Here is a 27,627-nt window from a genome sequence, read left to right as displayed (position 1 = left end):
TGACAGGGGCTCAGCTTGTAACCTGAGAGCCAGAGGCGAGAGAGAGAGCTGGTGGGTTGGAGATGCTTTGTATTGTGTTTCTGATTAAAAATGAGTCATTGTTTCTCAGGAGTACAGATTTCCCCCCGCCACCCACTCTCAAAAGCAGAAATCGGACAAAAGAATTTCCAACAGGATTGGCTGCATAAGAGTTACTTAGGCTGTAGCCAAGTTGCTGGAGCTTTAAAAACAGCTCATAGCTCTTCTGTATCCCCTGATCTCACAATATTTTAGAAAGAAAGCTAAATATAAATATCCCTATTTTAAAGCTGGAGAAACTGAGGCATGGAGATACAGTAACCGGCAAAGCTGGGAACAGAATGCAGGTCACTTGACTCTCAGGTTAATTCTTTCTGCACTGGTCCGTACTGCCTCCCTTCCGGTCAATTTAGTGCTGGTGAAAGGGGCCAAATTCACAGCATCTGAAGACCTCTGTCAATCTGCTGCCCTGCCTTTCTTGACTTGTGAGGAAACCTATAGGCCCAGACAGAGCTAGTGTAACCCACACACCTACTGGGTGTGGTGTTCTGCCCCATCGAGTGGCACTGAGACCACTTAGTGGGAGAGAGATAAAATGAGTTTCCTCTACAGCCTTAGCTAACAGCCAGGTGGCTTTTAGCTCATGCAGTAGAGGCTCATGCACTAAGCTCCAGAGGTCCCCAGTTCAATCCTACCTGCCGACGACTGAGGTCTGTCGGCATTACACTAGTACCTGAGCCAGGAAGAACGCAATGCACAGAAAAAGGAGAAGAAACAATTCTTTCCCATGTAGAAAGAAGTTGCATGCGCTTGAGCAAAGCTCTAGAAAGATCCGAGCTGCCCTGCTCTCGATGGGACAGGCACACTTGAAGCACAGGATGAAGGAGAGGTAGAGTCATGGGACTGTAGTAATTGCATGGCTGAGGGTGTCAGCTTCCAGGGCAGTCAAAAGGCAATAATTGGAGCGAGTTCTTTGGGAGAGTGATAATGTGAAAAAAAAAAACAGATTTAAAGCAGGAGTTATAGAATTTTAATGCCTGGGAAAAAGCCGTTGCAGGCTGGCTCAGTTCAGCCAAAGCCACACCGACAGGCCTTGTCCCAGGACTGCTGCAAACACACCGCAGCATTTCACCTCCGAGCCTGCTAGAGGGGCTGCACTTCCCCTTCCCACTCCTGGAGGGCAGAGAAGAGGGTGCAACCAGCACCAAGCTGCTGCTAGGAGCTTTCCTGGGAAACGGTGGAGACACTGCAGGCTACCTTTCAAGGGGGATCCTGGCACTGCACTGAGCAGTCCTGATGCCCTAATTCGTCCAGGATGCATTGTCAGTGCTCTGTGACTCAGCCACAAGTTCACTAACAGACTCACTGTGACAAGCACAATCCCCCAGTCACAAATATCCAGCTGACGGGCCCACATGACTTCAGATGAAGATCCCCAGAAAGCAAAGTCTAAAGAAGTGAGGGGCAGCAGTGGGTGAGGATTTAGAGTGACACATCAAGAATGTGTTAAGAAAAATAATTCACCTTGGCCAGCATCTGCTCTACTTCCCCATCTCAGCAGGGTTGTGTCAGCAACTACCAGTGGGGACACTTCCTGATTGGTTTGCGACACTGCTGGCTCCAGAGCCAGAGGAAACACAGAAGTACAAGCAGGAGAAGTGCAGAGTGGCCTCGTGACTGTAAAGAGCAAAGAAGGGCTGAAGCAAGGGGAGGCCGTCTTTACTCCACTGCAGGACGCTGCCGCACCATGTCTCTGGCTGAGACCATCCGACTGTGGAACGAGGGAGTGTGTGCTACAGACCGCAAGGACTGGACAGCTGCGCTGAATGCTTTCACCTCAGTGCAGAACCCCCCTTCCAAACTCTGCTTTAACATTGGCTGCATCCACCTGATCCTGGGGAATTTGGCTGAGGCAGAGCAGGTGAGTCACTCCTGTTACTGGCCCCTTTTCACAGGCCAGTCTGACTGACATACAACAGGGTACAAGCCCAGACTGCTCTGCCAGACAGGCTGATAGACCTGCTGAAACATGGAGCGACTAAGGAGTGTAGACTGGCCGATGGGACGACTTGCAGACAAGTAGGTCCAACACCTGGCTTGATCTGTAGCCTGACATGCAGAAAGGCACTCAGCACAAATCCAAGGGGATGGCTGGCAAACTGGCCAGACTGGGTTCAGTGCAGGGGGAGGAGCAGGGGAGATTGACACCCCAATGTAGGGGGCCATATGGAGCATTCCCCGAGTGGAACACATCAACATGCAGGGACAAAGCAACTGGTTAGAAAGACACAGGGAGACAACTACGGTGCATCAGTTCGCCCAGTTCATTCCTTCTGCCCTACTGAAATTCAGCTAGTGCATGGGTCCCAGCAAGATCCAGGCAGGAAATGGTTTTCCTGATTCAGAGCAGGGACTTGAACCTAGCTCTCCAGGTTCCCAGCGAGTGCCCTAACCACCCGGCTATTGGCTATACTGGAGAGCTGTGGGGGGTCCAGAAATTCCACCGTGGACCTAAGAGGCCTTTCCTGACAATTTCCTAACCACCTCTGGTCTCCCCTTGGGGCATCAGAAACACTGGTCAGGAGAAATACAGCAGGCATGTAATAGAGGAGGAGGAGGCAACCCCTCCCTTGTCTTGCTTCTCTCCATGTTCCCCTTTCTTATTCACCCCTCATTTAGCCTCTTCCCCGGTGGCTATGCCCTCATGCCTCACCCCAGCCCAGGGCGAGTGTCTCTCCACAGCATGTTCCATTGCTCTGCATCGCTCTAGGACTCCTCCCTGATCCCTAGCCTCGCACTCAATGGCCAGGTCTCCCTCTGCCGCTCTCCGCCAGTCTGTCTGTACCGTGTATGAACCACCTTCTGCTCTCTGCAGGCGTTTGCCAGGAGCATTAACTGTGACAAGCACTTAGCCGTGGCCTATTTCCAGCGTGGGACAGTGTTTTACAGGAGAGAGAAGTAAGTGTTGGGCACACTCTCCAGAATCGGGGGGTTCATGCTGCCTCTAGGCAGAGCCATTTCCTGGTTCCCAACTGGCTGAGAACAGTCATTTGGCAAGTCAATCCTGTTGTGATGCCAAAGGTGAGTAACTGGGGCTGGGGTACACCTCCCAAGCTAAACATTTTCTCTTGCTTAGAGGCAGAGGACTAGTGGGTTGAGAACAGGTATGGGAGCCTGGGGAATACCCCAGTGTCTTCAAAGGCCCCCCCGCAGAAGACAAAGACAATGGGGGAGACACACAACTAAAACCTTCAGGGCGTGGCCTGTCTCTCACATTGTGCAGCACCTAGGGCAATGACAATACTATTAACTCTGATTGTGGCTTTGAAAATAGCGTGGATGGAGGTGAGAGGCACAGACCTCAGAGTGCTAGGGCTGGCAAACTGTGATGGGCCAGGAGGAGGGGGACGCACTCGCGCCAAGAGATTCTGACATCTGAGACCCTTGAGGCAGCCATATCTCACGTGAATGACTCCAAACAGCCCCAGGCCTTGGGTAATGGTAAAAGGCCATTAGTATTCTACAGGCTGGCGGGGTCATCTTAGGGCAACTCAGGGCTAGAGCAGGACTCTGTGGGCTTGAAGGTTGACAGGCAGCCAGACTAGCACAGAGCCGTGCCCTGATGGATTATCACCTTTCTTTGCCTGACAGCTACGAATTGGCCATTGAGGATTTTAAAGAGGTGTTGGTCCTGCTGCGAGGGAACCTGCTGATAGACTACAAGATCCTGGGGCTGCCATTCAGACTGTTTGCTTGTGAGGTGAGGCGTGTGCAGGGGCTGGGAGCCTTTGAGACAAGCGAGGGCAGCTGGGAAGCCCATGGGAGGTGAAGGAATGGGGTTGCTAACCCAGCGCCACTCAGCCAGTGGATGCAACAGAGAAGTGGGTCACCAGGGGACACACAGTCAGCACAGCAGCTGAGAAAGCAGCAAAATCCCAGAGCTGGTAGGACCCCTAGCACATGCACCTGTCTCACAAGCCCCACCTCACCCAGCAACACCAGTTCCACCCCCATGACCAAACTCCCACAATCCTTTGTGCATGATATTGTGGTTCCTAGGTTAAAAAAAAGACTGAGATCACCTCGTGATAACCAGTGAGGGCTGGCTTAGGGCCACACTCCTTCCCGGGGACTCAGCTCTGGGGTGAGAAGCTGAGGATCTGTCTGCAGCCTGGGCTCTTCTCTGTCAGTCAGTCAGGGATGAGCCCCATCTCTACCACCACCATGGTGGGAGACCGGGGCAGCACTGCTTTCTCTGAGACATCATCCTCTCTACCCTGATTATTAGGGCCCTACCAAATTCATGCCTGTGAAAAATGCATCATGGACTGTGAAATCTGATCTCCCCTGTGAAATCTGGCTAGTGTAGGGAAGACCAGAGTTGACAGAGTTGGGCGGCTGGAGAGTGGTGGCTGCTGGCCGAGAGCCCAGCTCTGAAGGCAGAGCCGCCGCCAACAGCAGAGCAGAAGTGAGGGTGGCATGGTATGGTATTGCCTCTCTTACTTCTGCGCTGCTGCTGGCAGTGGCACTGCCTTCAGAGGCGGGTGCCTGACCAACAGCTTCCCTCCAGCTGCTCAGCTCTGAAGGCAGCAGCACAGAAGTAGGACTGGCAATACTGTGACCCCCCTGCAATAGCTTTCTGACCACCCCACGGCTCGGTTTTGGGTTGGGAACCTCCCGTGGTTACAATACCGTGAAATTTCAGATTTAAATACATATCTGAAACCGTGAAATTTATGATTTTTAAAATCCTGTGATTGTGAAATTGGCCAAAATGGATTGCGAATTTGGTAGGGCCCTACTGATTATCATCTGGCAATTAGGCAGTGTGGAGACACCACCCCTGGAGGAAAGGGGCATCTTCCCTAGACTCCCTTGGGATTCGAATCCCATGAGGATTCAAAGCAGGAGTTCACAGCTGGGCAGGTTCTGCCTCACAGAGCTGGACTAAGTCAGGATTTGGCCTGCAGGGCGTAGGGGGTTGATTACTGAAGACTGTTCATTAGGACCGGTAACTTTAGAGATGTAAAACTAGCTTCTCTTTGTATCCAAATCCCCCTGAAAAGGGAGATGAGTTGGCCCTGGTGAGAGCAAGTCACATGGCCCTTGGGTAAAGAGTGTGATCATTGTTAGGAAGGTTACAAGCAGGAAGCAGAATCGTTACAAAGAGAAGCAGGTCCTCTTCTCCCCCCTCAAACACACACATCACCTCATTGCCTTCAGAGAGGCTTTCTGGATCCTCCTTTGGGATGCAAGGACAAGCAAACCCCTCAGCAGCGTCCTCAGGCAGCAGGTGCCATATGCAGTAACGTGGGCCATTGCAGGTCTGCATTCTCCCCTCTGGCATAGGCCACTGCTCTGCGGTGGGAGTGGGTCAGTGGAGATCACCCATTCTCTGCTTCCTGTTGACCTTGCAGGTGTTGTATAACATAGCCCTGCTCTATGCCAAGCTGGAGGACTGGAGAAAAGCTGAAGAGCATCTGACGCTGGCGATAAGCATGAAGACTGAGCCCCGGCACAACAAGATTGACAGGGCGATGGAAGCCATCTTGGTAAAGAATAACACTAGAGATTGCTCAGTGGGTCTTTTCCTATCTAGGCTCACACTGAAAAGCTAGGGACCCATAGGGGGACAGTTGGATTGAGCGGGGTTATGGGCCGGGGGACAGCTGGATTGGGTGGGGGTTGCGGGCAGGGGGCGGCTGGATTGAGCGGGGATTGTGGGGAGGGGGTGGCTGGATTGAGTGAGGTTGGGGGAGCTGGGGTCGACACAAATGGGGCAATTGGGTTGAGTTTACATGGAGAGAGTTAAACAGAAAGACAGAAGACAGGCAATGCTGGAGCGAGCTGTGTTCTCCCCACATATCCCTGAAAAGCACTGTGATTTCTGTGTGCTGCAGAAGCATAGACTCTTTGAGCCGGTGGCGATTCCTCCAGGGAAGCTGTTTAGGCCAAATGAAAAGCAAGTGGCTCAGCTGGAGAAGAAGGATTACCTGGGAAAAGCTACGGTAGGAAATTCATCCAAGGGGGAGGAATGAACATGCTGTTTTCTCAAGTCAGGCTGTGGGTCAGAGGAGCCAACTCACTGGCCTCTGCCTAGGGATCACAACTTCTTTATTATTAGCTGAGTCTTGGCAGCACAGAGGAGAACAGGGAATTGCAGATGTCCCTGCCCTGAGGGACTCAGCCACTTGTAGGGGGAGGGAAATCAGTAGAAATACATTTTAAAATTTGGAAGCTGCATGAATAAAACAAGAAAACTGGCCTGTGTGCGACCATATTTTCAGGCCCCCTTCAGTGTGTGAGAGCCAAACACTGCGGCACTGACCTAGCCCGTGAGAACCGGGAAGTGAATGGCCAATTCCCTTGCCACTGCCTGAGCCAGAAAATAAACCAGCAGCAGCTGAGGTGCAAAGCAGATCAGCCAACCAACAGCCTGTCAGCTCCAGTGCTCCCAGGGGCTGTCAGTAATGCACATAAGGGCGTTTGGTTTCGAAGGCCAGGATTTTCAAAATAGCCTAAGGGAGTTAAGGACCAAAATCACACTGAAAGGGAACTGGGAACCTAGCTCTCTCCAGCTGCTTTGAGAAGCTCAGGCTACAAATATAGCTAAATTTTAAGCCACCAGTGTCCCTTTCAGTGCTCCAGGGGCAAGGCTCAGGCCTGAGAGCTCACTCCCGGGAGAGGTGCCCTGCAGCGCAGTTAAAAGTGTTTAGCCTGAAGACATGGCTGCTCTTGAACCAGGGCTGGGTGTTAGAACCATTAGCGGAACAGCGGCCCCCATGGCGGTTGGGTCAGGAATACATGGGAATTGGAGCAGTTAACAGGGATTTTCCAAAGCTGGAGAGTCAGGGCCATGGGAAGATTAGATTACAGTGAGTAGCAAGCAAAAGCGTGGGAGCAAGGGGGCAGGAGAGGGAGTGGGAGCTGGGGAAAGCCAGAGAAGAACCAAGTAACGACCTTTCCCCTCTTTGTCTGCAGGTCGTGGCGTCTGTCGTCGACAAGGATAGTTTTTCAGGGTTTGCTCCCCTTCAGCTACAGGTGAGGCAGCATTGGGTGCGTCGTAACATGCTTAGCACAATACAGCAAGTGCTGCCAATGAGAGAACGTGTGCACGTGTCTGCACTGCAGTCACAGATGACACAGCAGCTAGATTTGACCTCGTTAGCTCAAACAACAGCAGCAGTGATGGCACAGGCGGCAGCCCGGGCTAGCTACTCCAGCCCATACCCAGCGTCCTGGGTGGCACTGTATAACCCGTGCTGCTGTGGCGTCACTTCCACTGTGATGCAAGCTAACTAGAGCAGTGCTAGTTTGGTTATGTCCACACATGCGGCAGTCACACCTGATTGTAGCATCCACACACCCTGCGCGTGAAGTTGATTTTCAACAACTTGCAGGAAATCCAACAGGATCCGGATGGTTCAGCTGTTATTTTCCCTCCTTCTCTCTCCCTCCTGCCAGCCTCAGTTTCCTGACAAACACACCTCCCCACTAGGCCTTCAGCTGTCATTTGCTGCTTCTCAGGCCATTCCACCTGTTCAGACTCGTGAGCCACCAGGAGGCTTTCATTAAAGTTCCTTGAAAGATTATCAAGGAAGTGAGGTAACCACAGGGCCAGCAGGCGTATGTTCTCTTGGGAACTGAAACAGCTCCACTGCAAGCATAAGCGGGCCGTTCCACTATGGCAAGAGGCTGATAGCACGTTTCCCTACCGTTCAGTAGTATGATCATATTTAATGTAGCAGAGTTCTTGGAAGAGGTGGTAAAATTGGCTAAGGGTCCAAAATGATTTGGTTTAAGACTAGAGGAGATTGTGTAGTGCTGCAGAAGGGCCTAGCAAAGCTAAGCACCACGATGGCAGCTGAAATTCATGAGCAGGTGAGTGCATGGTGCTGCATATTAGAACAAACAATGAAGTGGCTGAAGGGCTCTGGGTTAAATTGTGCCCTCTTAGGGTCTCTCTAAGCTGCAGTTAGATCCCTGTGGCTGGCCCGTGCCAGCTGACTCGGGCTCACGGGGCTTGGGCTAAGGGGCTGTTTAATTGCGGAGTAGATGTTTGGGCTCAGCTGAAGCAGGGCTCTAGAACCATGCAAGGTAGGAGGATCCCAGAGCTCAGGCTGCAGCCTGAGCGCCTACACTGCAATTAAACAGCCCCTCAGCCCAGGCCAGTTGGCACAGGCCAGCCGCAGGTGTCTAATTGCAGTGTAGACAGACCCTTAGGGGAATGAGCCAAAGTGACATTATGAACATCTCCTGAGCTGGCTGCCCAAATCACAGCAATGGTCCTGGGGGCAAATAAAGGGTTGGGCTGCACTGAGAGGGGAACAGAGATCGTGCCATTGCCAGTATTAAACTGCTGGTCTATATTAGGAGAAAGGAAACATCCCGAGAAGGGCAAGAGATGTGTTAGGAGCCTGGAGCGATTCCTTTTGCAGAGAGACAAAACCAGCAGGATTATTTAAGTTCTGTTTGTTTGTTTACAGACGCCTGGCCCTCCACCCAGACCAAAGACGCCAGAAATCCTCCGGTGAGTTAAACAAAGTCTAGGGGAGTTAAACAAAGTCGGGGGCGGGTAGGGGGGTGGGAGGCATCAGTTTATGCAAGGTGCTGCACAAGGCTCAGATGACTGGTCCTATATAAAAGCAGAATAGTAGTAATGTGTGTAGCACCTGTCCCACTACCGAGGTTCTGTGCAGTTACAGCTCCCAGACTGGCCATGTCACATGCACACTCGCTCTATATTGGATACTGGATTTCCTCCAGTTCTGGTGCTGGTTGCATTCAGAACAATGCCACCCCTAACAGGAGTCGGTAACTTACAGCTGTAATGCCAGATAGGTTCAGCTCCCTATCTACTGTCCCGTGTGCTTTGGGGATGCAGTCTGAGTGAGCGATGGAAGGAGTGAGGAGACTGCGTGTGGGGGGAGGATGAGAGATAGCATCAGACACGAGCCCCATTGCAACAGCACAAACATCACGTTTCTGTTTGCCTAACCTAGCAACTTCCATCCTAATTTATCATATGCAATCATATGCAGTTCTGCCTTCAGAGGGGCTCAACCTATGACTCCCTGAAGTGCCATGGAAAACCACATGCTCTTTACCAGAGCGCTGCGGCCAGCTGCTCTTTACTCTTTATAGCTGAGCTCCCCCAGCCTCGTGCTTTATGTACCAACTGTGCTGAAGCAGCAGAGGGGTTTCCTGTTCTCCTAACCTGAGCTATCCCCCGGCAGCGTGAAGACACGCTGCAGAAGAGCACAGGACGCTGTCAGGCCCTCAGGGTCTCCAGGAGTCTTACAGTGCGTTTTGCTCTGATACTAGACAGGCAGGATTGCTCTCGCCTCTCCTTAGCCATAGTGCTTGTATTCCCACCTTGAGAAAACACTGCAGCTCCCTCTGGTGAAAGGCCACACACTGAAAACTGCCATAGATAAAAGGCTTAAAGTGACAAGGGGCTTAAGCAGGGAAACAGGAGCCTGGCTGTATTCAGAGAAAGGGCTTGTGGAGTGGCCATATTTATTCCTTCACCGACTCCAGTTCCCAGGCACTCCCTCTGCAGATCAAACGCTCTGTTTCATTACTGCCCTCAAACGGCGCCCGTGCTCCCAGAGTCAAGGATTCCTGCTGCCTCTCATATCAGTGCCTGGAAGACACTGTGCAATCAGCTCTTAGTTTGCTTATGGGAGGCAGTGTGGGGCATTAAACCAGGAGGCAGAAGTCCTGGGCTTTCTTCCCAGCCCTGCCACTGACCTCCTGAATGACCTTTGGCAAGTCACTTTGCCACTATGTGCCTTAGTTTCCCCATCTATAAAATGGAGCCAGGTAATGATACTTACTACTTACCTGCTTTGTAAAGTGCTTGGAGGTATATGGGGATGATGTACTTGGTGCTTCGATACTACGGTGAGGGGTGCATCGGGCCAAAATCCAGCTCTCTGTTCTCCCACTGCAGAGCTAATGGGGTAAAATGAGCAGATAGGGTGAGGGAGGATGAGGTTCTTCTGACATAGTGATTGTGACAGCCTCAGCCACTAGAAACAGAGGGAGGAGGGGAGAGGCCCAGGAGAACAAAATATCCAAGACAAAGCTAAGGAAGGCAGCAGCACTCTTCCCAGCTGACCCAGCCATTGCTTCCCCATCTAGGGCCCTGGAAGGGGAGCCTCACCGTGTGCTGTTCGAGTTCACGCCCGAGACCGCAGAGGAGCTGCAAGTCCTGCCAGGAAACATTGTCTTTGTCCTGGCGAAGGGGAAGGACAACTGGGCCACCGTTATGTTCAACGGGAAGGTACTTAGAGCCCATTCCACACGTGGGCTTTGCCAGGCCAGTGCTGGCACTTGCTAAGGGCCTGCTCCTGCTCCATTGAAGGCAATGCCAAAGCCCCCACTGACCTCTATGGGGCATTGCCAGGCCCCAGTTGCTGGGTGGGTTTGCTGGGTTGCTTTGTATGTCATAGCTTTTCTGCTGGGGCCTGGTACCTGACCCATGTGCTTTAGGGTCCTCACTGCAGCCTGCAAAGTGCTGCAAACACAGACACGTTTCTAGGCTTGGTAGGATCCTTCCCTGCTACAACTCCCTGAGGGAGCTGTTTCCTGGCATCCTCTAATTCCATCAGCCAGCATCTGAGCACAGACTGCCTTGTTCACCCGCCCCAGCCCCACCTCAGGCTGTCTGGCCCCTGCAGGGCATTTCCACCCAACTTCTCACTGTGGGATCCATAGCTTCTTCCTTGCATCCCCACTAGCTGCTCCCTCGGCCTTGCATTTCTACAGCGCACCCCATGCACTTTAACAGTACCCATCACGCCACCCCTGGGAGGTCCCTGTTTTACAGGTGGGGAAGCGGAAGTCACAAAATGACTTGCCCACGGTGAAGCAGCAAGCGAGTGGCAGAGCCAGGAAGGGGATGCCGGCCTCTCACCTCCAAGGCCTGACCACACTTCCTTCCTGTACAGCTGCTCTCATTCAGCACCTCCCCCCATCAATTGTTAGTGACCTTCAAAAGGCCATCCAAGCCCCGCCTTGCCCTCAGATGCATCCCTCACCCCAAAGTGCAACAGCCCTGAGGTTGCACCTGCAGCCAGATCCCTCGCATGAAAGCAGTCTCGGGCACTAGCCCCAGGCTGTGTCAGCCCACACTAGCTTCGTGACACAGAAGTGCGAGCTGCCTGAGAAAGGCCACCAAGAGCAGGTTGGTTGCTATCTGATCAGATACCATGCAGGGGGGGCATGCTCCCTGTTCTTAGATGATCCTCCTCCTGGGACAGTAGGTTCAGCTCTAGGCTGCTCAGACACCTCTCTGAACTGGAAGAGGCCACAAGAAACAAATCTAAACTCTAGAGCAGCTGCCCTTCCAGGCTACAGGTGTAGAGGAGACCCCCAGACTGATGGGCATGGTTGAGTTGCTCCTTCCCAGCCTGTGGTTCTACCCATACGTTAATGCGTAATGCTGTCGCAGTCTCCTCCTAACCACTCCTGCTTTTGTCTGTGTGTCTCCCCTCTCCACAGAAAGGGATTGTCCCCTGTAACTACCTTGAGGCCGTGGAGCTCCAGAACCAGCCGCAGGTCCGGGTAAGCCAGGCTGGCACACTAGCAGCCCCTTTGGAATAGATGTTTCCCAGCAGAGTGGTGTCTCACACCAGGAGAATGATGCTGCAGCTCACCAGAGCCTACAGCGCTGTCACTGTTACTGAATGCAGGGGCACCTGCCTGCAGCACCCCCCCAGCGCCCACTGCCTCATGCTCTCCAGCCCTGCATGCTCACTAAGGTTGCATGAATTGCTCCTAGAGCACCAAGGACTCCCTCAAATCAGGATGACCAAGGCACCCCACCTTCATGAATGTCCATATACCTCGGTAGATGCGGATCTCATGGTCCATAGTGTGGTAGCCAGAGATTGCCTGCGCTGCTGGGAGACCGAGTGTTTCTTCACTCTGCTCTCCATCAGGACCTGAATGGATTGAGAGACGTAGAGGCTCTGCCAGGCACACACTGTCCCCTAGGGGTACCACCCAGCACTGCAGCACTATCACACATGGTGGGGAGCTGAGCTAGGGCTACCCAAACCACCCCTCCAAGATCCCTGTGGCCAGTGAGTCCCAGCAGGGATGCGAAGCCCAGATCCTACCACCCAAGATCCCAAAGCAGCAGCTCTGCCCGGTGTACTAAAAGGGAATCTCACACGCAGGACAGCAGGGCCCCAGTGCTGCCCCCGGCTGATAGTAACACTAACTATAGTCACATCCTTCACAGGAGGAAACCCCTGCTGAGTTGGACATCCCTGCCCCACCCAGTTCCACTGCTCCGGAAAAGCCCAGGTCTCCAGCACCAGGTCAGTGACCGTTGCACCTGGGGATCACTGAGATGGCAGTAGCTGGTGGGAACAGGCACTCGGTGTTAGTTTCACCCTATCTGATGGAGTGCCCCCTCTTTCCTGCAGCCCCCAGTATACCCTTGCTCTGCTGTATCTGCACTGGGGGAATTCGTCCCAGCCAGCTGCAGCTCTTGTGTGGCCTTTATTTGCTGTTGGAGCAGTAGAGAGAGGCCGGAGCAGGGGACAGTCATTTGTATTCTTATATGGCAGAGCACTGGTGATGGACTAGAAGAACAGAGAATTGGATTGTCACAAGCCTTCAGGTCACTTAGAAGCACTTTGAAAGTGTGCTCCTAAATCACGTGGACACTTAAGAACCTCCCACCCTAAATCCTGTCTCTCTGGTGGGGAACAGTACAAAGTCAGGGCCCAGAGCTGGCACAGCATCTGGGTACAAGCGGGGCATGTTTGGGAGGAAGATGCTCGTGGTTTTCAGGCTGCCCACTGTGGACACTCACTGCCTTTGAGGGGTTAGTTGGGACTGTTAGACCCAATCTTGCTCCTTTAGCTTTAAATGTGGGCTTCTCTCCCAGGGCTCTGAACCCTGCTCCAAAGTATTTGGCCCCTGCTTGGGCTTTCAGAGACTCCCACTGCTTGTTCAGTGCAGCTGGGACAGGGGGCACGAGGGCCGTGTTTGAAAAGCTGCTTGAACCTTCAATTCCATCTCGTATGGACAGTCAGGCTGATTTTACTCCCTCAGAAGAAAAGATCCTCAGTGTGCCTGGCTAAGGGCTGTCTGGACTGTGGTGAATGCTGCACCCCCAGCGTGCGCACACTCAGACACCATTACTGAGAACAATCGGTGATGTGGTAGGGCCGAGCGGTGCTTACTGAGATCAGGGGCCCATTGTGCGAGGTGCTGTACAGACAGTCCCGAACTCCCTACTTATCATTTCAATAGACGAGTCAGACAAAGGAGTTGCTGTTGTCCCCATCCTGCAGAGCGGGAACTGAGGCACAGAGTAAATTAAGTATCTTGTCCAAGCTTGCAGAGCTGAGAACTAAACCCACTTCACTCACCTCCCAGTGCAGGGAAATCAGCACAAGACCATCCCATAGCAGGCTGCTGCCTGCCTTTCCTGGGGCTGTCTGGGACTGTACACTCTGTCACTGTATGTTGCGCCATTTAAGATGAACCTGGGTTTGCAGCAGCAGTGGCTGACTTCACTGCAAGCTGCTGGAGTCCCCAGTTCCACACTATTCTCCAGCATTTGCCTGATAGGAGAAGGAGGGGGTTCCAATTGCTGAATGAAGGTGTGAAACTGTCCCATTCGCCAAGCCCAAAGACAGCGTCCTCTGACCCCAGAGTGGAAAGCAGCTGCGTGCTGTAAGGCGTCAGCTGCTAGCAGCCCTGTTGGACCTGGACCAGAAGCACTCAGCTGTGCTAAGACACAGTGGTTAACACTTTTTAAAGCTGGCCAGGCTGGTGGAGGGTGAGGCTGAGAGGAGAAGAGGATGAGTGAGCGTGTTCATTCCAAACCCTTTGAACCATTTTGTGGGGAGCGTCGTGTCTGAATGACCAGATTTGAGACATTGTTGGCACCCTAGAAGATCCTAATCTGGGGTTCTAATGTTGGAATGGCTTTTCTATTAGACCAGCGGTTCTCAAACTGTGGGTCAGGACCCCAAAGTGGATCGCGACCCATTTAAATGGGGTCTCCAGGGGTGGTGTTAGACTTACTGGGGCCCAGGACTGAAGCCAAAGCCTGAGCCCCACGCCACCACCCAGGGCTGAAGTTGAAGCCCGAGCCCCATTGTGCCCAGGGCTGAAGCCAAAGCCTAAGGGCTTCAGCCCTGGGTGACGGGGCTCAGGTTACAGGTCCTCCCCACCTGAGGTTCAGGGCTCGGGTGGGCTCAGGCTTTGGTCTCCCTTCTGGAGTCATGTAGTAATTTTGTTGTCAGAAGGGGGTTGTGATGCAATGAAGTTTGAGAACCCCTGTATTAGACAGCAAAAAACTGCTTACCATCTTTGGCCCCATTTGATGCAATTTTGGATGGCTGCCTGCAGTTGGATGATCAGGATCAAATGTAAATGTGTTGATAAATGCAAAGTAATGCCCATTGGAAAACATAATCCCAATTATACAGGCAAAAAAGCGAACAGAATGTTGGGAATCATTAAGCAGGGGACAGATAAGACAGAAAATATCATACTGCCTCTATATAAATCCATGGTATGCCCACATCTTGAATATTGAGTGCAGTTGTAGTCACCCCATCTCAAAAAAGATATATTGGAATTGGAAAAGGTTCAGAAAAGGGCAACAAAAATTATTAGGGGCATAGAACAGCTTCCATATAAGGAGAGACTAATAAGACTGGGACTTTTCAGCTTGAAAAGAGACGGCTAAGGGGAGATATGATTGAGGTCTATAAAATCATGATGGGTGTAGAGAAAGTAAATAAGGAAGTGTTATTTACTCCTTCTCATAACACAAGAACTAAGGGTCACCAAATGAAATGAATAGGCAGCAGGTTTAAAACAAACAAAAGGAAGTATTTCTTCACACAACGCACAGTCAACCCATGGAACTCTTTGCCAGAGGATGTTGCGAAGGCCAAGACTATAACAGGGTTCAAAAAAGAACTAGATAAATTCATGGAGGATAGGTCCATCAATGGCAATTAGCCAGGATGGGCAGGGATCGTGTCCCTAGCCTCTGTTGCCAGAAGCTGGGAATGAGTGACAGGGGATGGATCACTTGATGATTACCTGTTCTGTTCATTCCCGCTGAAGCACCTGGCATTGGCCACTGTCGGAAGACAGGATACTGGGTTAGATGGACTTTTGGTCTGATACAGTATGGCTGTTCTTATGTTCAGTGGACTCTGCAGAGGGACTTTTTTTTACATTGACTCATAGTCTTAGCAGAGGTCTTCAGGGAACCTGAAGATGTGTTCTCCACTCAAAGTGCAGCGGCTGTCAAAAAAGCTAACAGTGTTAGGAACCATTAGGAAAGGGATAGATAATAAGACAGAACATATAATAATGCCCCTATATAAATCCATAGTATGCCCACACCTTGAATACCATGTGGAGTTCTGATCACCCTATCTCAAAAAAATGTTCGAATTGGAAAAGGTACAAAGAAGGGCAATAAAAACAATTAAGGGTATGGAACAGCTTCCATATGAGGAGAGATTAAAGAAGACTGGGACTATTCATCTGAGAAAAGAGATGACTAAGAGGGTATATGATCGAGGTCTATAAAATCAAGAATGGTGTGGAGAAAATGAACAGGGAAGTGTTATTTACCCCTTCATATAACACAAGAACCAAGGTCACCCAATGAAATTAACAGGCAGCAGGTTTACAACAAACATAAGGAAGTACTGCATCACACAGCACACAGTCAACCTGCGGAACTCTTTGCCCAGGGATGCTGTGAAATCCAAAAATATAACTGGGTTCAAAAAAGAATTAGCTAAGTTCATTGAAGTTAGGTCCATCAGCTATTAGCCAAGATGATCAGAGAAGCAACCCCATGCTCTGGGTGTCCCTAAACATCTGACTTGCAGAAGCTGGGAGTGGACAACAGGGGATGGATCACTTGATAATTGCCTGTTTTGTTAATTCCTTCTGAAGCATCCGGCACTGGCCACTGGCAGAAGACAGGACACTGGGCTAGATGGACCATTGGTCTGACCCAATATGGCCTGTCTTATGTTCTAAATCTTTTAACCCTGTTCATATATCCAACATAACTTTAATTTCCCCCTGGCCTCTAAAGAAGCTGCAACTCCTGAAGTGGCATAACCTTTGGAGACTAAAAAGCTTAACATGAGCAGGAAACAAACACCTAAGCTTACTTCTAAGCTAAGTGGTCATTAGCCACTGCCTGCAAGAGCCTGGCTATTGACAGCCAACCCCCCATAAAGCATTGACAAAGAACAGTCACCAATCCCTTAGTCTGAGCTGGATCGTGGGCTGGGCTGTGCTGGTGAATGAAGCATTGCATGGCCCCAGTACAGGCAGAACCAGGGAGCAGCAGGGTAGGCAGAGACTCTGGAACGGGGCTTCCATCCTGAGCAGGAGAACCACCTCTACCATGTCACTCCTTGCCCTCTGCTCAGACTGTCAGCAGAGGGGCCACTTTGCACTGGGTTGGATGGTGGCTTGGGGCAGGTGGAAACAGCTGCATCTGAACTTGCTTTAGAGGCAGACCGAGCTGTCTGTGAACATAATCAGGTGTCGGACAGGGACACGACACTGGCAGCTGGCTGTCTTGTTTGGAACAGAGCAATCACTTTCAAAGGCCACGGCCAAATAAAGCCACCTTCAGAAAGGAGGGAACTATAGAAATGGATGAAGGTCTTTTTTCATTTAAAAAAAAAAAAAAAAAGACCAAGAATGGCACTCTTTCAGAATGAGAGTTAGTTTGAGCATTTACCAGTTTTTCCAACAATTTGTTAAATTTTTCATAAAAACCTAAAAATGTCTGCAATGTTTAAAAATTCCCAGAAAAAAAGACTCCTTTCTTCCAGTCATCTGTACTTCAGAGACACTAGCAGAGTAACATTCAGCAATGCTAACAGAGCTGACAGCCACACCAATTAGCCCTTTGTGGGTCAGAAGGCTCAGGGAACCTTCACATCCAGCAGGCTCTCTAGCCCAGCAAAATCCTTAAAACCGAGCACAAATCTCACAGAAATTCAAAATTCACATTGAATACCCTGGTGCGCTGGCCATTCTGTAACGCCTTCCAGTGTCAAAGCATTAACAAACCAGGGGGCAAATCCTCAGCTGGCATAAACTGTCATAGCTGCATTGACTTCAATTGCACCAGCTGAGGATCTGCTCCCATGAGTTTAACCTTACCCCTGTGAGTTAAGAGTTATCTGCAGTGTACAGAGAAGGAAACAGATGCACAGAGAGATCAGTTGCAATAGTGTTGAGCACCTGGAGTTATGGGAACACCCCAGTGACTTGCCACAGGTCACACAACAAGGCAGGGGCAGAGTTGGGAACAAAAGCCAGGAGGTTTGACTCCCAGTCCACACATTAACAGATCTTCACAGATCCAAAACCCTGAGCTGAGACGGTAAGTGATATGAGAGACAAGAGTTGCATACATGTTTGTACATCATGATCATTAGTTTATCAGTCTAAACACGGGGAGTCTAACTACCCTTCTGCTCTAAAAATCCAGACCTCTGCCACTTGCGCTAACTTGGCTACCATTAGTGCTGGAACTTACAGTGTCTTGTCAAGCCCTCAGCCTCTCGGAGAGACCATTATAAACTGAACCCTGAGCAAGTCTGACAAATTTCATCCACTGTTACAGTGTGAACCACCCTCTTCTAGGTGCACCATCCAGTGGTTAAGGAGCTGACTCAGCCACACGAATAGCCACACAGTGCAGATTATGTTACGTTACCCAGCAATTTGTGCTTTTATGTTTAAAAAAAATCCTGTCTCTATGCCCTATGGTTGCAAAAAACAACCTTTAAAATGTGAAATCAAGTGTAGATGATGCAGTGTTATTGGCCTGAGTCATAGAAATTTGGTTTGCTTCCATTCATATCAATGAGGTGCTAACGGCAAAACCTAATGACACTTTAATGATTTCACTCATTCTAGCAGCAACAAGCTAATGTGCTTATCTGTCATTGTTTGATGTAATGAGAGATGTGGGGTGAGGGGGCTGCCATGAATCTGAGCGTATATTTGCATGGAGAGTGACAATAGTTATCTGTTTAGAGTTCATTCACCTACTTTTTCCTCTGCTCTCCATTCAGCTCACGGTCCTGGTACTTCTGGAAAACAGCAGCAAGAAGCTGCAAAGGTAATGGATGTCCCCACAATGTGCTTGTGGAGAGGAACCACTGAAGGGGGAATACATACTGTCCATACACACAAGCATTTATTGTACCTTGGGGTGAATGTTTGCGCTTTTGCAAGAGCTGCAAAATCAGCAACTGCTGTAAAACCAGCAACATTTTTGAGCTTGTCACCTTCTAGACTAATAGCCTCTCTGAAAAGTAATAGCCAGGCTGCGGGGCTGGACAGCAGGATCTAAGACTGTCAATGCATCCAAGCACATCCTTTGACTTTTTACTGTGCTGGTAAGTTAATGATTGGGGTAGCTTTTGGAGAGGTATCCTCTGTCCTCTCCCTGCACAGCCAGGGCAATGCAGGTCTCTCACACCATCTGCACTAGCGTGCCCTGACTGGCCAGAGTGAATGGCTTTCAGAGTGGTCAAGAGTGGCTTGGCTTCCCTCCTAGAATTGCCACCGTGTTTGCCAGTAAGCCTTAGTTGTGATGGTGGCTTTTGTGACATAGACACATACCTGGTGGAAAAGCTATGAAGACTCCCAGCTGGCAGATTGCTGGTGACCTGGGTCAGAATGGAACCAGTGGCTTAGAGACTAAAGGTTTCCATTTCCATGCCAGCCCCCTGATTTATGCAAGCCTCATTCCTCATCTTTTAACGAGTCATAACTACCTGTATTTATACAATAAGGCTTCTGTGGTGCAGATTGCAACATTCAATTCCACTTTTCCCCTGCAGGATGTAGGATCAGCTACCTCAAGCCCTTATGTTCTCAAGGTGCATTACAAGTATACAGTAGCAATACCAGTCCATCTTGGAATCACCTACAGCGAACTCCTGGACACGGTGTGCAAGAAACTGGAGCTCACACCAGAGCATACAAAACTGAGGTGAGCTATTGCCCTGTCTCAGCATCATCCTCATCTTCAGGGAGCTTTTGGTCTCACGCTAATTTTCCTGTGTGGCACAGGTACCGGCCTGCAGAGAGTGAGGAGCTGGTAACTCTGAGCGAGGACAGCATGAAGACAGTATGGAGTCATGCTAAGGACTATTGCCTGACACTGTGGTGCGACGTCACAGAGGTCAGTAACCCTGGCTTCTAATGCTCGCTATGGACAGCTTCTGGCACCAGCATTCCTAGCTTATCATCAGCAGGGTCTCCTGCTGGCTGAAGTTGGGAGAGAAATACAGTATTTGAGAATATTTCAAATACGATATTTGAAAGTCATTCAGTCTGAGGGACAGTAATAGAGAGAATGTGGTAAATCCAGAGCTGAGGGCCAAACTCAAAGGTGCTATGTAAAGTGATGTAAAACTCCCCATGGACCTCAAATGTGCAGCCTGGCTGTGGGGGTCATTATGCAATAAAGTTTGAGATCCTGTGTGTTTGAGGGAGCACCCATTGGTGTAACTTACACCCCAGGACCCAGAAGGTGTCTGCTAAAGTAGATGCAGTCTGGTACATTCCTGTCTCCTGGCCAGTTACGCTGGAATGGACTTTCTTGGAATCAGTGGGGCATTCAGAGGTGGTGTGAGTGTGTGGGGGTGGAGAGGGGGGCTGTGTGCATGACAGGGCATTACATGGGTGAGAGACCACTTAAATCTGAATGACTCTGAGCCGGGGTAGTGTGCACTGGGGCAGGGAGTTAGAAGTTGTATCAGCTTGTGCTCACCTCTAAATTTGGGCCCAATTTATTCAGATTTGGGCTGCTGTATGACAAGCCCACGCCCATCCCTCCCCAGCTACCAGGAACTGGAAGGCAGGGCCAGAGGGGCATCTCGAAGAAGCCAGCCCCTCAAAACGAGCGATCAGCCCCTTTCTCCACCGTACCTACCCTGCAATTCCCGTCTTTCACAGGCTGAAACACCCCACCCCAGGCCACTGCTGTGCCTGGGTCCCAAATGCAAAGGGGACCATCACACTCGGCGCAGCACAGGCTGTCTCTCAAGAACCGGATAGCCCATTAGGCAGGAAGAGGTTGTGTGAAAGTCTAGGAACAAAAGGCTTGCTGGGGTGAGAGCCTGCAAAGTGCGCTGGGGGCCAGGTGGCAGGTCCCTGGAACAAGCCCCCCAGCAATCCCATTCCCAGCAGTGGCTATGTGCAGAGGCTGGTTTGAATTTTTAAAGACAGCGCCTCCAGAGAATGCCAGAGCCCTTGCGGGAGGCTCTAACTTTAAACTTCTCTGGTGGTGGGGGTCCTTCCGAGCCCTCTTCCACTTGCCTCCCCAAGAACTCAGTTCCACTCCAGATTTCATCCCATCCCTAGAATGGTGGAGCAGGTACTTGTGCTGAGCAAGGCGTGCAGCAAGGCCCAAGCAAGAGAACTTCATTCTCCTTTGGTTTTGCACAGACCTTTCTTTGACCTCATGTACAACCCCAGTCCTCCAGTGAAATGAGTCAAGCTACTGAGGCACCCAGCCCTGCATCTGTTGGTGACCTAGGTAACTGTCAAACACAAAGGCAGGCACAACCTAGCTCTGATGAGGAGTGCCAGGGTGGAGAGAAGCCTGGCTTTGAACCCAGGCACCTCAGTGGTGATCGAATGTCCTCAGCCAGCTGCTGGAGCTGCAGGAACAGCTCAGAGGCATTTTACCTCCTGAGCGCGCACACTGCAGAGCGTCAGAGGGGGACAGAAGCAATGCCCATCCGTGTTTCCCCATAAGCCATTCCTGTCACATCAGTGCAGCCTTGTGGAGGCGGGGGGCAGTTGACAGTTCAGGGGCTTTGGCAATGGCTGCTTTCCCCAGGGAGGCTGGGTGGGTTTGACCCCTACGCATGGGTAGATTCCCTGTCGGGCCAGCTGTTGATTTCTTGCTCCTGCCTTGGAGACAAACTCACCCCTCTCGACCCAGCTGTACCAGGCGAGGATCAGTGAGTGCAGGCCATGCCCACCACTTCGCTGGCTATTTGAGTCCTGGGCTGATCTCACAGTAGGAGCCTGGGAGTCAGGCTTCTGGCTACAAGTGAACCTAGAAGGGCCCAAGTCCCACTCCTAGTATCTTGCACTTCTGTGATGCCGTTCACACAAGGACCTCAGCATGCTTCACAAAGCATTAGAGTGCACACTCTATTCCCCTCCCCCACCTTCAGGCCAAAGCACCCCCCCGTAGATACAGTAGATAAGATATAGGATAATTACATTGCCCACGAACTACCAAATGGCTCTGTCTGGATAGAGGAAGATATACACCGTTCATCTGACACACAAGTAAACTTACAGCATAAGAGCATTGCTAGCTCCTCCTGTGAAATTCAGTCAGTAGCTTTTCTTACATAGACATGCATATTAAAGGAAACACCAAGTGGCATCTCAACAGGCTGTTTCCTGTATTAGGGAGACAAAGATTTACCCAGAGGGGAAGATGGCCAAGCTGAGGAGGGTACCCAGAAGACACCACCACAACAGCTGGAAGCAAACCATGTGGTAGCTCGATACAGTTATGAAGCCATCCAGCCCGAGGACCTGGAGTTCCAGGCAGGAGATGTGATACTCATTTTATCCAAAGGTAGGTTTATGCTGCTGGGACCTGGACTGGACCCCCCAGTTCTGGTAGGAGCACTGGCCTGATTGCAGAGGTGCTGAGTACCTTCAGCAGCTCCCATTGAGTTCAGTGGGTGTCCTGGATATCCAGCTCCTCCAAAAAACCATGACAAAATATCCTTGCAAGTTAATTCAGCCAGCTGTTATCTAACAGTAGCTCTTCAGCAAGTCACCTTTCTGCTGGGCATAGATGAGTCAGTTGAGAACTTCTCCGGCTGCTTCCCCAATCTGTTCGTTCTCACCCTGCATTTTGTGCTTTGTCGGCTCAGCCACATATTGAGTCAAGCAGGCGAGTAGAACTCTCCTATTTCCAGTTGCTTCCGCACCCCTGACTGAGGCACAGGCTTCTCTACCTTCCAACCTGCAGAAAGTAATCCCTTTGCTGCAAAAGCCAGCATTGCGTGTGACACTTTACCATCGCTGGTCTTTGTAGTAATACAAGCTTGCTGAAAGAAGCTTGGTTAGAGACTGTTGGGTGTGGTCTTAGGGCTGTGGGGATAATGCTCAAATCCTGCAGGTTGAAAGTGTGGGAGAGGATAAGAAAGATGCCTTCCTTCCTTCCCACCTCCAAGAGATGGGCATTTTTAATCTGAAACCTGCAAGATGAGTCCCTGGTTCCCTTTACTCTAGAGATCCCCCATTTAGGCCTTGTCTATACAGAGAGAAAAAAATTGCACCAGTAACTACATCAATTTGTTTACACTGTTGCAAATTTTCTTACCATACACAAGGCCTTAGGATCAAACCTGCTAAGGCAGGGGTAGGCAACCTATGGCACGCGAGCCGAAGGTGGCACGCGAGATGATTTTCAGTGGCACTCATACTGCCCGGGTCCTGGCCACCGGTCCGGGGGGCTCTGCATTTTAATTTAATTTTAAATGAAGCTTCTTAAACATTTTAAAAACCTTATTTACTTTACATACAACAATAGTTTCGTTATATATTATAGACTTCTAGAAAGAGACCTTCTAAAAACATTAAAATGTGTTACCGGCACACGAAACCTTAAATCAGAGTGAATAAATGAAGAGTCGGCACAGCACTTCTGAAAGGTTGCCGACCCCTGTGCTAAGGTAAGGGCAGCTTCTGTCCCATGTACTGCACAGGAAGTGAGCAGGATTTTCAGCCAATTGACTAACCCAATGAAGCAGCAGGCTAAGGAGGGTTTAGGGTCTACACATGGTTTCTAGTTCTCTCTAGTCCAGCTTTAACTTTAGTCCAGTCGTCCCCAGCAAAATTTCAGCCCACACACCGATCCTCCAGTTCTACCCTCATTTCCAGGTTTAACAGTATTGGATGTTACCAGGCTTCCCTTTCCAATCCACCTCAGAGCAGCCCTGTCCCACACCTATTAAATACAGCCACAACGATTTTTGCCCTTTTCTTTTTTAAACACACTACATGTCCAAGCTCAGCCAACTTCACTCGGCCTCGAGTTCTATCCCGCTTGAGACATGCTAGTTTGTTAATCACTTTCTCAACATCTATTTTCCTTTTTGAAAGAAAGGAAAAACCAGGGTGGCCATTTCAGCCCCTGCTACCACCCCCCACCTTTGGAACAAAGCCACTCAATTATTTCCCCAGGCCCTCTCCTAATCAGTTTCCTTTTTCGCTGCATTGTTCTCTGGCAGTGATTGGTTTAGGGTAGAATTTTGTATGAACCTTTGATCCTTCCCACTACCAGTCCATGGACAGTTAAAGCTTTATGGGGTGTGAGGATGTGCAGTGGGCCTTGCTGGCAGCGATACTTTGGCCTTGACTGTTTCAGTCTGTGCAGGAAGCACAGAGGGAGGACAAGGCTGGTATGCTCCAGTGCAGTTATGAATAGACTACAGCAGGCACAGATAAGGATAAGAACTAGGCTCAGCCCTCTGCCCTGAATCGGTGTGCCCACTCCCTTGCCTCAAGAGCTCAGGTTGGAAGAGGGGCGGATTTGGCAGAGAATGAGCATGGCAGGAGAGATGGGTTTTAGTGAATAACTCAGTATACGAGACCTGTAGCTATATGTGACCTTTAGATCTTATGCCTGCTCTAAGGCAGGAATAATTTGGTGGCTGTACAGAAGTTCTGTCATTAATGAAGGGTCTTGTCTTCCTACACTCCCTCCTTGTCCCACTCAGGTTCTTTTGCCTTGCTTTTATATACCCAGATGGCACCTGCACTGCACAGGATAAAGCCCTCTAATGCCCTGTGATCCTGCTGCTTCTCTTCACTGAGCTAAGAGTCCTTGCCTGGAAAAACTGGCTCTTCCTTCCATTCATTTTTTGGAAATTCAAACACTCCATTCATTGCATCATCGCCCCAGCTGCTGTTCTCACCGTGACACTTGCTGGTTTTCATTCATCTCTATTGCTCTGGTTTGTACTCTCTGATGTGACCAGTGACAGCTTGCAGCTCTAAGGGTGCCAGGCTCCGGTTACACCATATTTGGCTTTGCCCCTTAAGTTTGTTCCATTGTCTTTTATACAGGGCCACCATCCCCCCAGAACTCGGGCTGTAGGAACTTAGGGCAGTTTGGTGCCTAAATCCCACTGAAAATTTGGCACTTAGCGGGCTTTTGTGCCTTTGAAAAGCTTCCCCTTATTGTTCTTTGTGCCTTGGCCTGGTACTGGCTGCAACTTTACACTGAAGATCAGTTTTTTCCTCAGAAAGGGAGAGAGTCAGAGACTTCACTATTGCTATTGATTTTACCTGGAAGACGTTCAGGGTTTCATACTAGTGCCCATCACCATAGTATCCAAGGTAATACTTCTGCGTCCACCTACTTCTATAATCTCCCCTTCCACATTTCCAGTCAGTCCTCAGGTCCCAGGAATTAATTTTTTTCTTTTAAAAAAAATATAAGGCAAGATTGCTTTCTTTCCTATCTGCTTAAGGCCTTACTGCTCTATTTACTCCTTCTATAAGCTTGTTTCCCGTGGTTTCAGAAATACTTGCGGTCTCTCCCAGTTCTGCAGCTTATTCTTTGTTGCCACCTCCGACTTGCGCCTTCACAGCTGTCCATCCTGTCTGTCCACTGGCTCCTTCAGTTCCTTCTTCTTTAGCCACGTCTGTCTGACTTTCAGCACATCTATTTACCCATTTGAGGAGCTTAACGGTGCTCTTAGGCACTGTTCGGTTCATGGGGTGTGACACTGTTTATAAACTTATCCACAGCGAAAAAAGCGTCTCCCTGTAATTTTATCTTCTAGTGAATGAAGAGTGGTTGGAAGGCCAGTGCAAGGGGAAGGTGGGCATTTTCCCCCGAGCTTTTGTTCAAAAAAGTGATGCCGAAAACCCTGAAATCTAATTCCACAGAAGCTTGAGGACCCCAGGACATGCAACAGTAGCGTTTAAGATGTCTCCTCTCATTAACCTCTGTATACAGAAATGTTACCCTTGTGTGTAAGAAAAGCCTTAATTTTCTTTGTTTCACCTTTTGGTTTGCCCCAGCTCTTATTTAAACATGTCCCAGTTAGCACCTTGTTTATGAACCATCTCCCAGCACGGAGACCAGCTACTCAGGCCTGCCTGAACAGTTGCGCTTTTAGACCACTTGAGAAGCAGCAGCTCTCCCCACATCTATTCTGCCTCTGGCAAGAATCAGGAAACCGCTTCTCAAAGAGGGCAGTACTGTTCTATTTATGGCACTGCCAGCAAGAATGGAAAAGGAGCTGGCAGTCAGGAGAGAAGGATCAGGACAAGTTAATCCTGCCTCATCATTAGTCACCTGACTGCTAGCCTCCACAACCTACTTCTCCCTTTCCCCCTTCCAACATGACTGTATTTTTTCTGCTCCCATCATTCAGTAAAATGGCTCTTCTTTCAGTGCTTCACCTTCACTGACTAGTAGCCGGGATTTCTCAAAACCCTTAGGAAGGCACCTTTTCTCGTATCAGAGCTACTATCCCTTCTGGTAGCATAGCAGCTATGGATAAAATTACTGTCAAGTCTCTGCACTGACATTTACACTATTGGGTGTCCTACACTTATCAGACGATTTCCCCATTCTAAGTACTAACATGTATGTTCTGGAAAGTCCCCACACTCCTACCAGTAGAAATATTGATATTTGTTTTCAAGTGAATTTATTGTTCTTGAAAGATGTCTGAAAACAGAAACATGAAAGCTACCACATCACTACAGTGCTGGCTTGCCTACACTGCCCCACTAATGTGCCTCAAACCTGACAAAGGTACTAGCCTCAGACAAGGCAATTCAGTTTCCAAAGCTCATTTAAGAATTGGCCCCACATTGTTACTATGACAAGAACAGTACTATCAAGGATGACGTCAACACTTGTGCCACTAGGACTTGAACTGAGACCAAACATCCATCAGGTAGTAAGGACATGGTCACTGCCATCCTGATGTGTATATGGACAAATGGCCTGTGGACAAAAAGCTCCACATGTATCAATCCCCTACCATCCCTAACTTTATTGATTCACATTCCACCTTCAAAAGACACTGTTAAAAGTACCACATGCAAATTTCTCTTTCTGCACATTTATTTTAGACCTTATTAGGCTCAACTGAAGTATTTACAAACTCAGTAAAATAAGTGGTGAATTAGGCTGATGGAGATCTTCCTGGGGAAGTCATAGAAAGGAGTTTGGCTGTGGGAGTGTAGGCGTTAGGTTAGAGGACAGGAGATTTAGAATTGGTCAGGAATTTTTTTTACAAAACCTTTTCCCCCTCCTTTCCCCCCCCCCCAATCGGAAAATGCCACTTTGTTGAAACCAAAACTTTCTACAGGAATGTACCAGAGTTTTGACAAAACTGTCATCAGGGAAGGTCTCAGGTCCAGGATGGAATTTCTGCTCAAAACCAGAGAGACACACCCCCTTCCCCTCACACACACTAGAACAGCCAGGTGGTTTGGGCATTCATCTGGATGTGGGCGATCCAGTGAATATCTAATTATTTATACAACAGCGCCAACAGGAGAGACACCCAACCCAGCATTCAAACCAGGAACCTGAACCTGGGTCTCACCCATCCCAGGTGAGTGCCCTGGACACCATGTTATTGGCTGTTTTGGGGTGGGCTCTCTTGCTCGGTTTTGCACACACTTCAAAAGAACTCAGTTCCACCAGGATGCAGAATGGGGAAGTTTCAAAATGGTAAAAAGGTTCACATGGGGGGAAAACCATTTCCTTCCCAGCTCTAATGGTGTTAGACTGAGGATACAGGTTCTGGCTGGAGTGTAGATGGGCTCTGGTGGTGAGAACGTGTGAGAGAGTATGTCAAAAAGCAGGGAGACACAGAGGGGTGGGGGAGTCTTAGCTGGACATCCAGAGCTTTAACTGGACACCAAGAAGCTTCAGCCAGTTTACCCTTACTCCAAGGCTTCTGGTTCCCAGTTCCACTTTGGTTCTCTCTGAGCCAGGGAGCTGCCAGTCTCACTGCAACCCCAGCCTCACAGGAGTTTTACACACAAAAGTCTCCTCCTAACCTGGGCCCATAACTCACATCATCTTCTTCATTAACACTTTCTGGGGTGTAAGGGATTTTCCAGCCCACCAGTCTCCCTTTCTGGTCCCCATCCTAGGGAGCCTCTCTCCTGACTTCATACTCTCCTGTAATTCGCCTTCTGGGAGTCACTTAACAGCCGGGTTTTATGTTAAGGTGGCGGCTACTTGCTTAACACCTGACCCCATTCCCGCAACTAGTCTGTGGCTCCCTTGGATTCCGCTTTCCTTAAAGGGGCCATCTCCTTGAATAGGGGTCAGTTGGGATCCCTTAAAAAGGAACAGCCCACCCTGTTACAGCCTCACGTATCGCCAGTGATGCACATACCACAGTTTGGGAACCCCAGCCCTAAATATTTCCATCAGCCCTCAGGATTAAAGTTTAACTCATTCTCTGGGCTCTGGCAGTCTGACATAATCAGCCTTCCAAGTGAAAGCTTTGCCAGGAACTCCCTATACATAATTTT

The 27,627-nt window shown here is 49.9% G+C and overlaps 1 protein-coding gene across 1 annotated transcript; it reads left to right on the top strand.

Moving 5' to 3' along the window:
- The first annotated feature begins 1,598 nt into the window (after positions 1 to 1,598).
- Positions 1,599 to 27,533, top strand: NCF2 (neutrophil cytosolic factor 2). The gene is made up of 15 exons (XM_034778057.1): positions 1,599 to 1,939; positions 2,894 to 2,976; positions 3,670 to 3,778; positions 5,436 to 5,570; positions 5,919 to 6,026; positions 7,000 to 7,059; positions 8,505 to 8,548; positions 10,165 to 10,306; positions 11,527 to 11,589; positions 12,272 to 12,350; positions 18,132 to 18,178; positions 18,906 to 19,057; positions 19,138 to 19,249; positions 21,502 to 21,673; positions 24,900 to 27,533. The coding sequence occupies exons 1-15, from the start codon at positions 1,766 to 1,768 to the stop codon at positions 24,995 to 24,997; spliced, it is 1,578 nt and encodes a 525-aa protein (XP_034633948.1). The 5' UTR covers positions 1,599 to 1,765; the 3' UTR covers positions 24,998 to 27,533.
- Positions 27,534 to 27,627: the final 94 nt, after the last annotated feature.

This window comes from Trachemys scripta, chromosome 8, assembly GCF_013100865.1.
Source record: "Trachemys scripta elegans isolate TJP31775 chromosome 8, CAS_Tse_1.0, whole genome shotgun sequence".
NCBI lineage: Eukaryota > Metazoa > Chordata > Testudines > Emydidae > Trachemys > Trachemys scripta.
Note: the sequence above shows the minus strand (reverse complement) of the source record. Positions and strands in the feature narration are given on the sequence as shown.

Coding starts and splice junctions, on each gene's coding strand:
- NCF2 (XM_034778057.1), top strand. CDS start 1,766: ATGTCTCTGGCTGAGACCATCCGACTGTGGAACGAGGGAGTGTGTGCT. Junction 1,940..2,893: donor ATTTGGCTGAGGCAGAGCAG/GTGAGTCACTCC, acceptor TGCTCTCTGCAG/GCGTTTGCCAGGAGCATTAA. Junction 3,779..5,435: donor TCAGACTGTTTGCTTGTGAG/GTGAGGCGTGTG, acceptor TTGACCTTGCAG/GTGTTGTATAACATAGCCCT.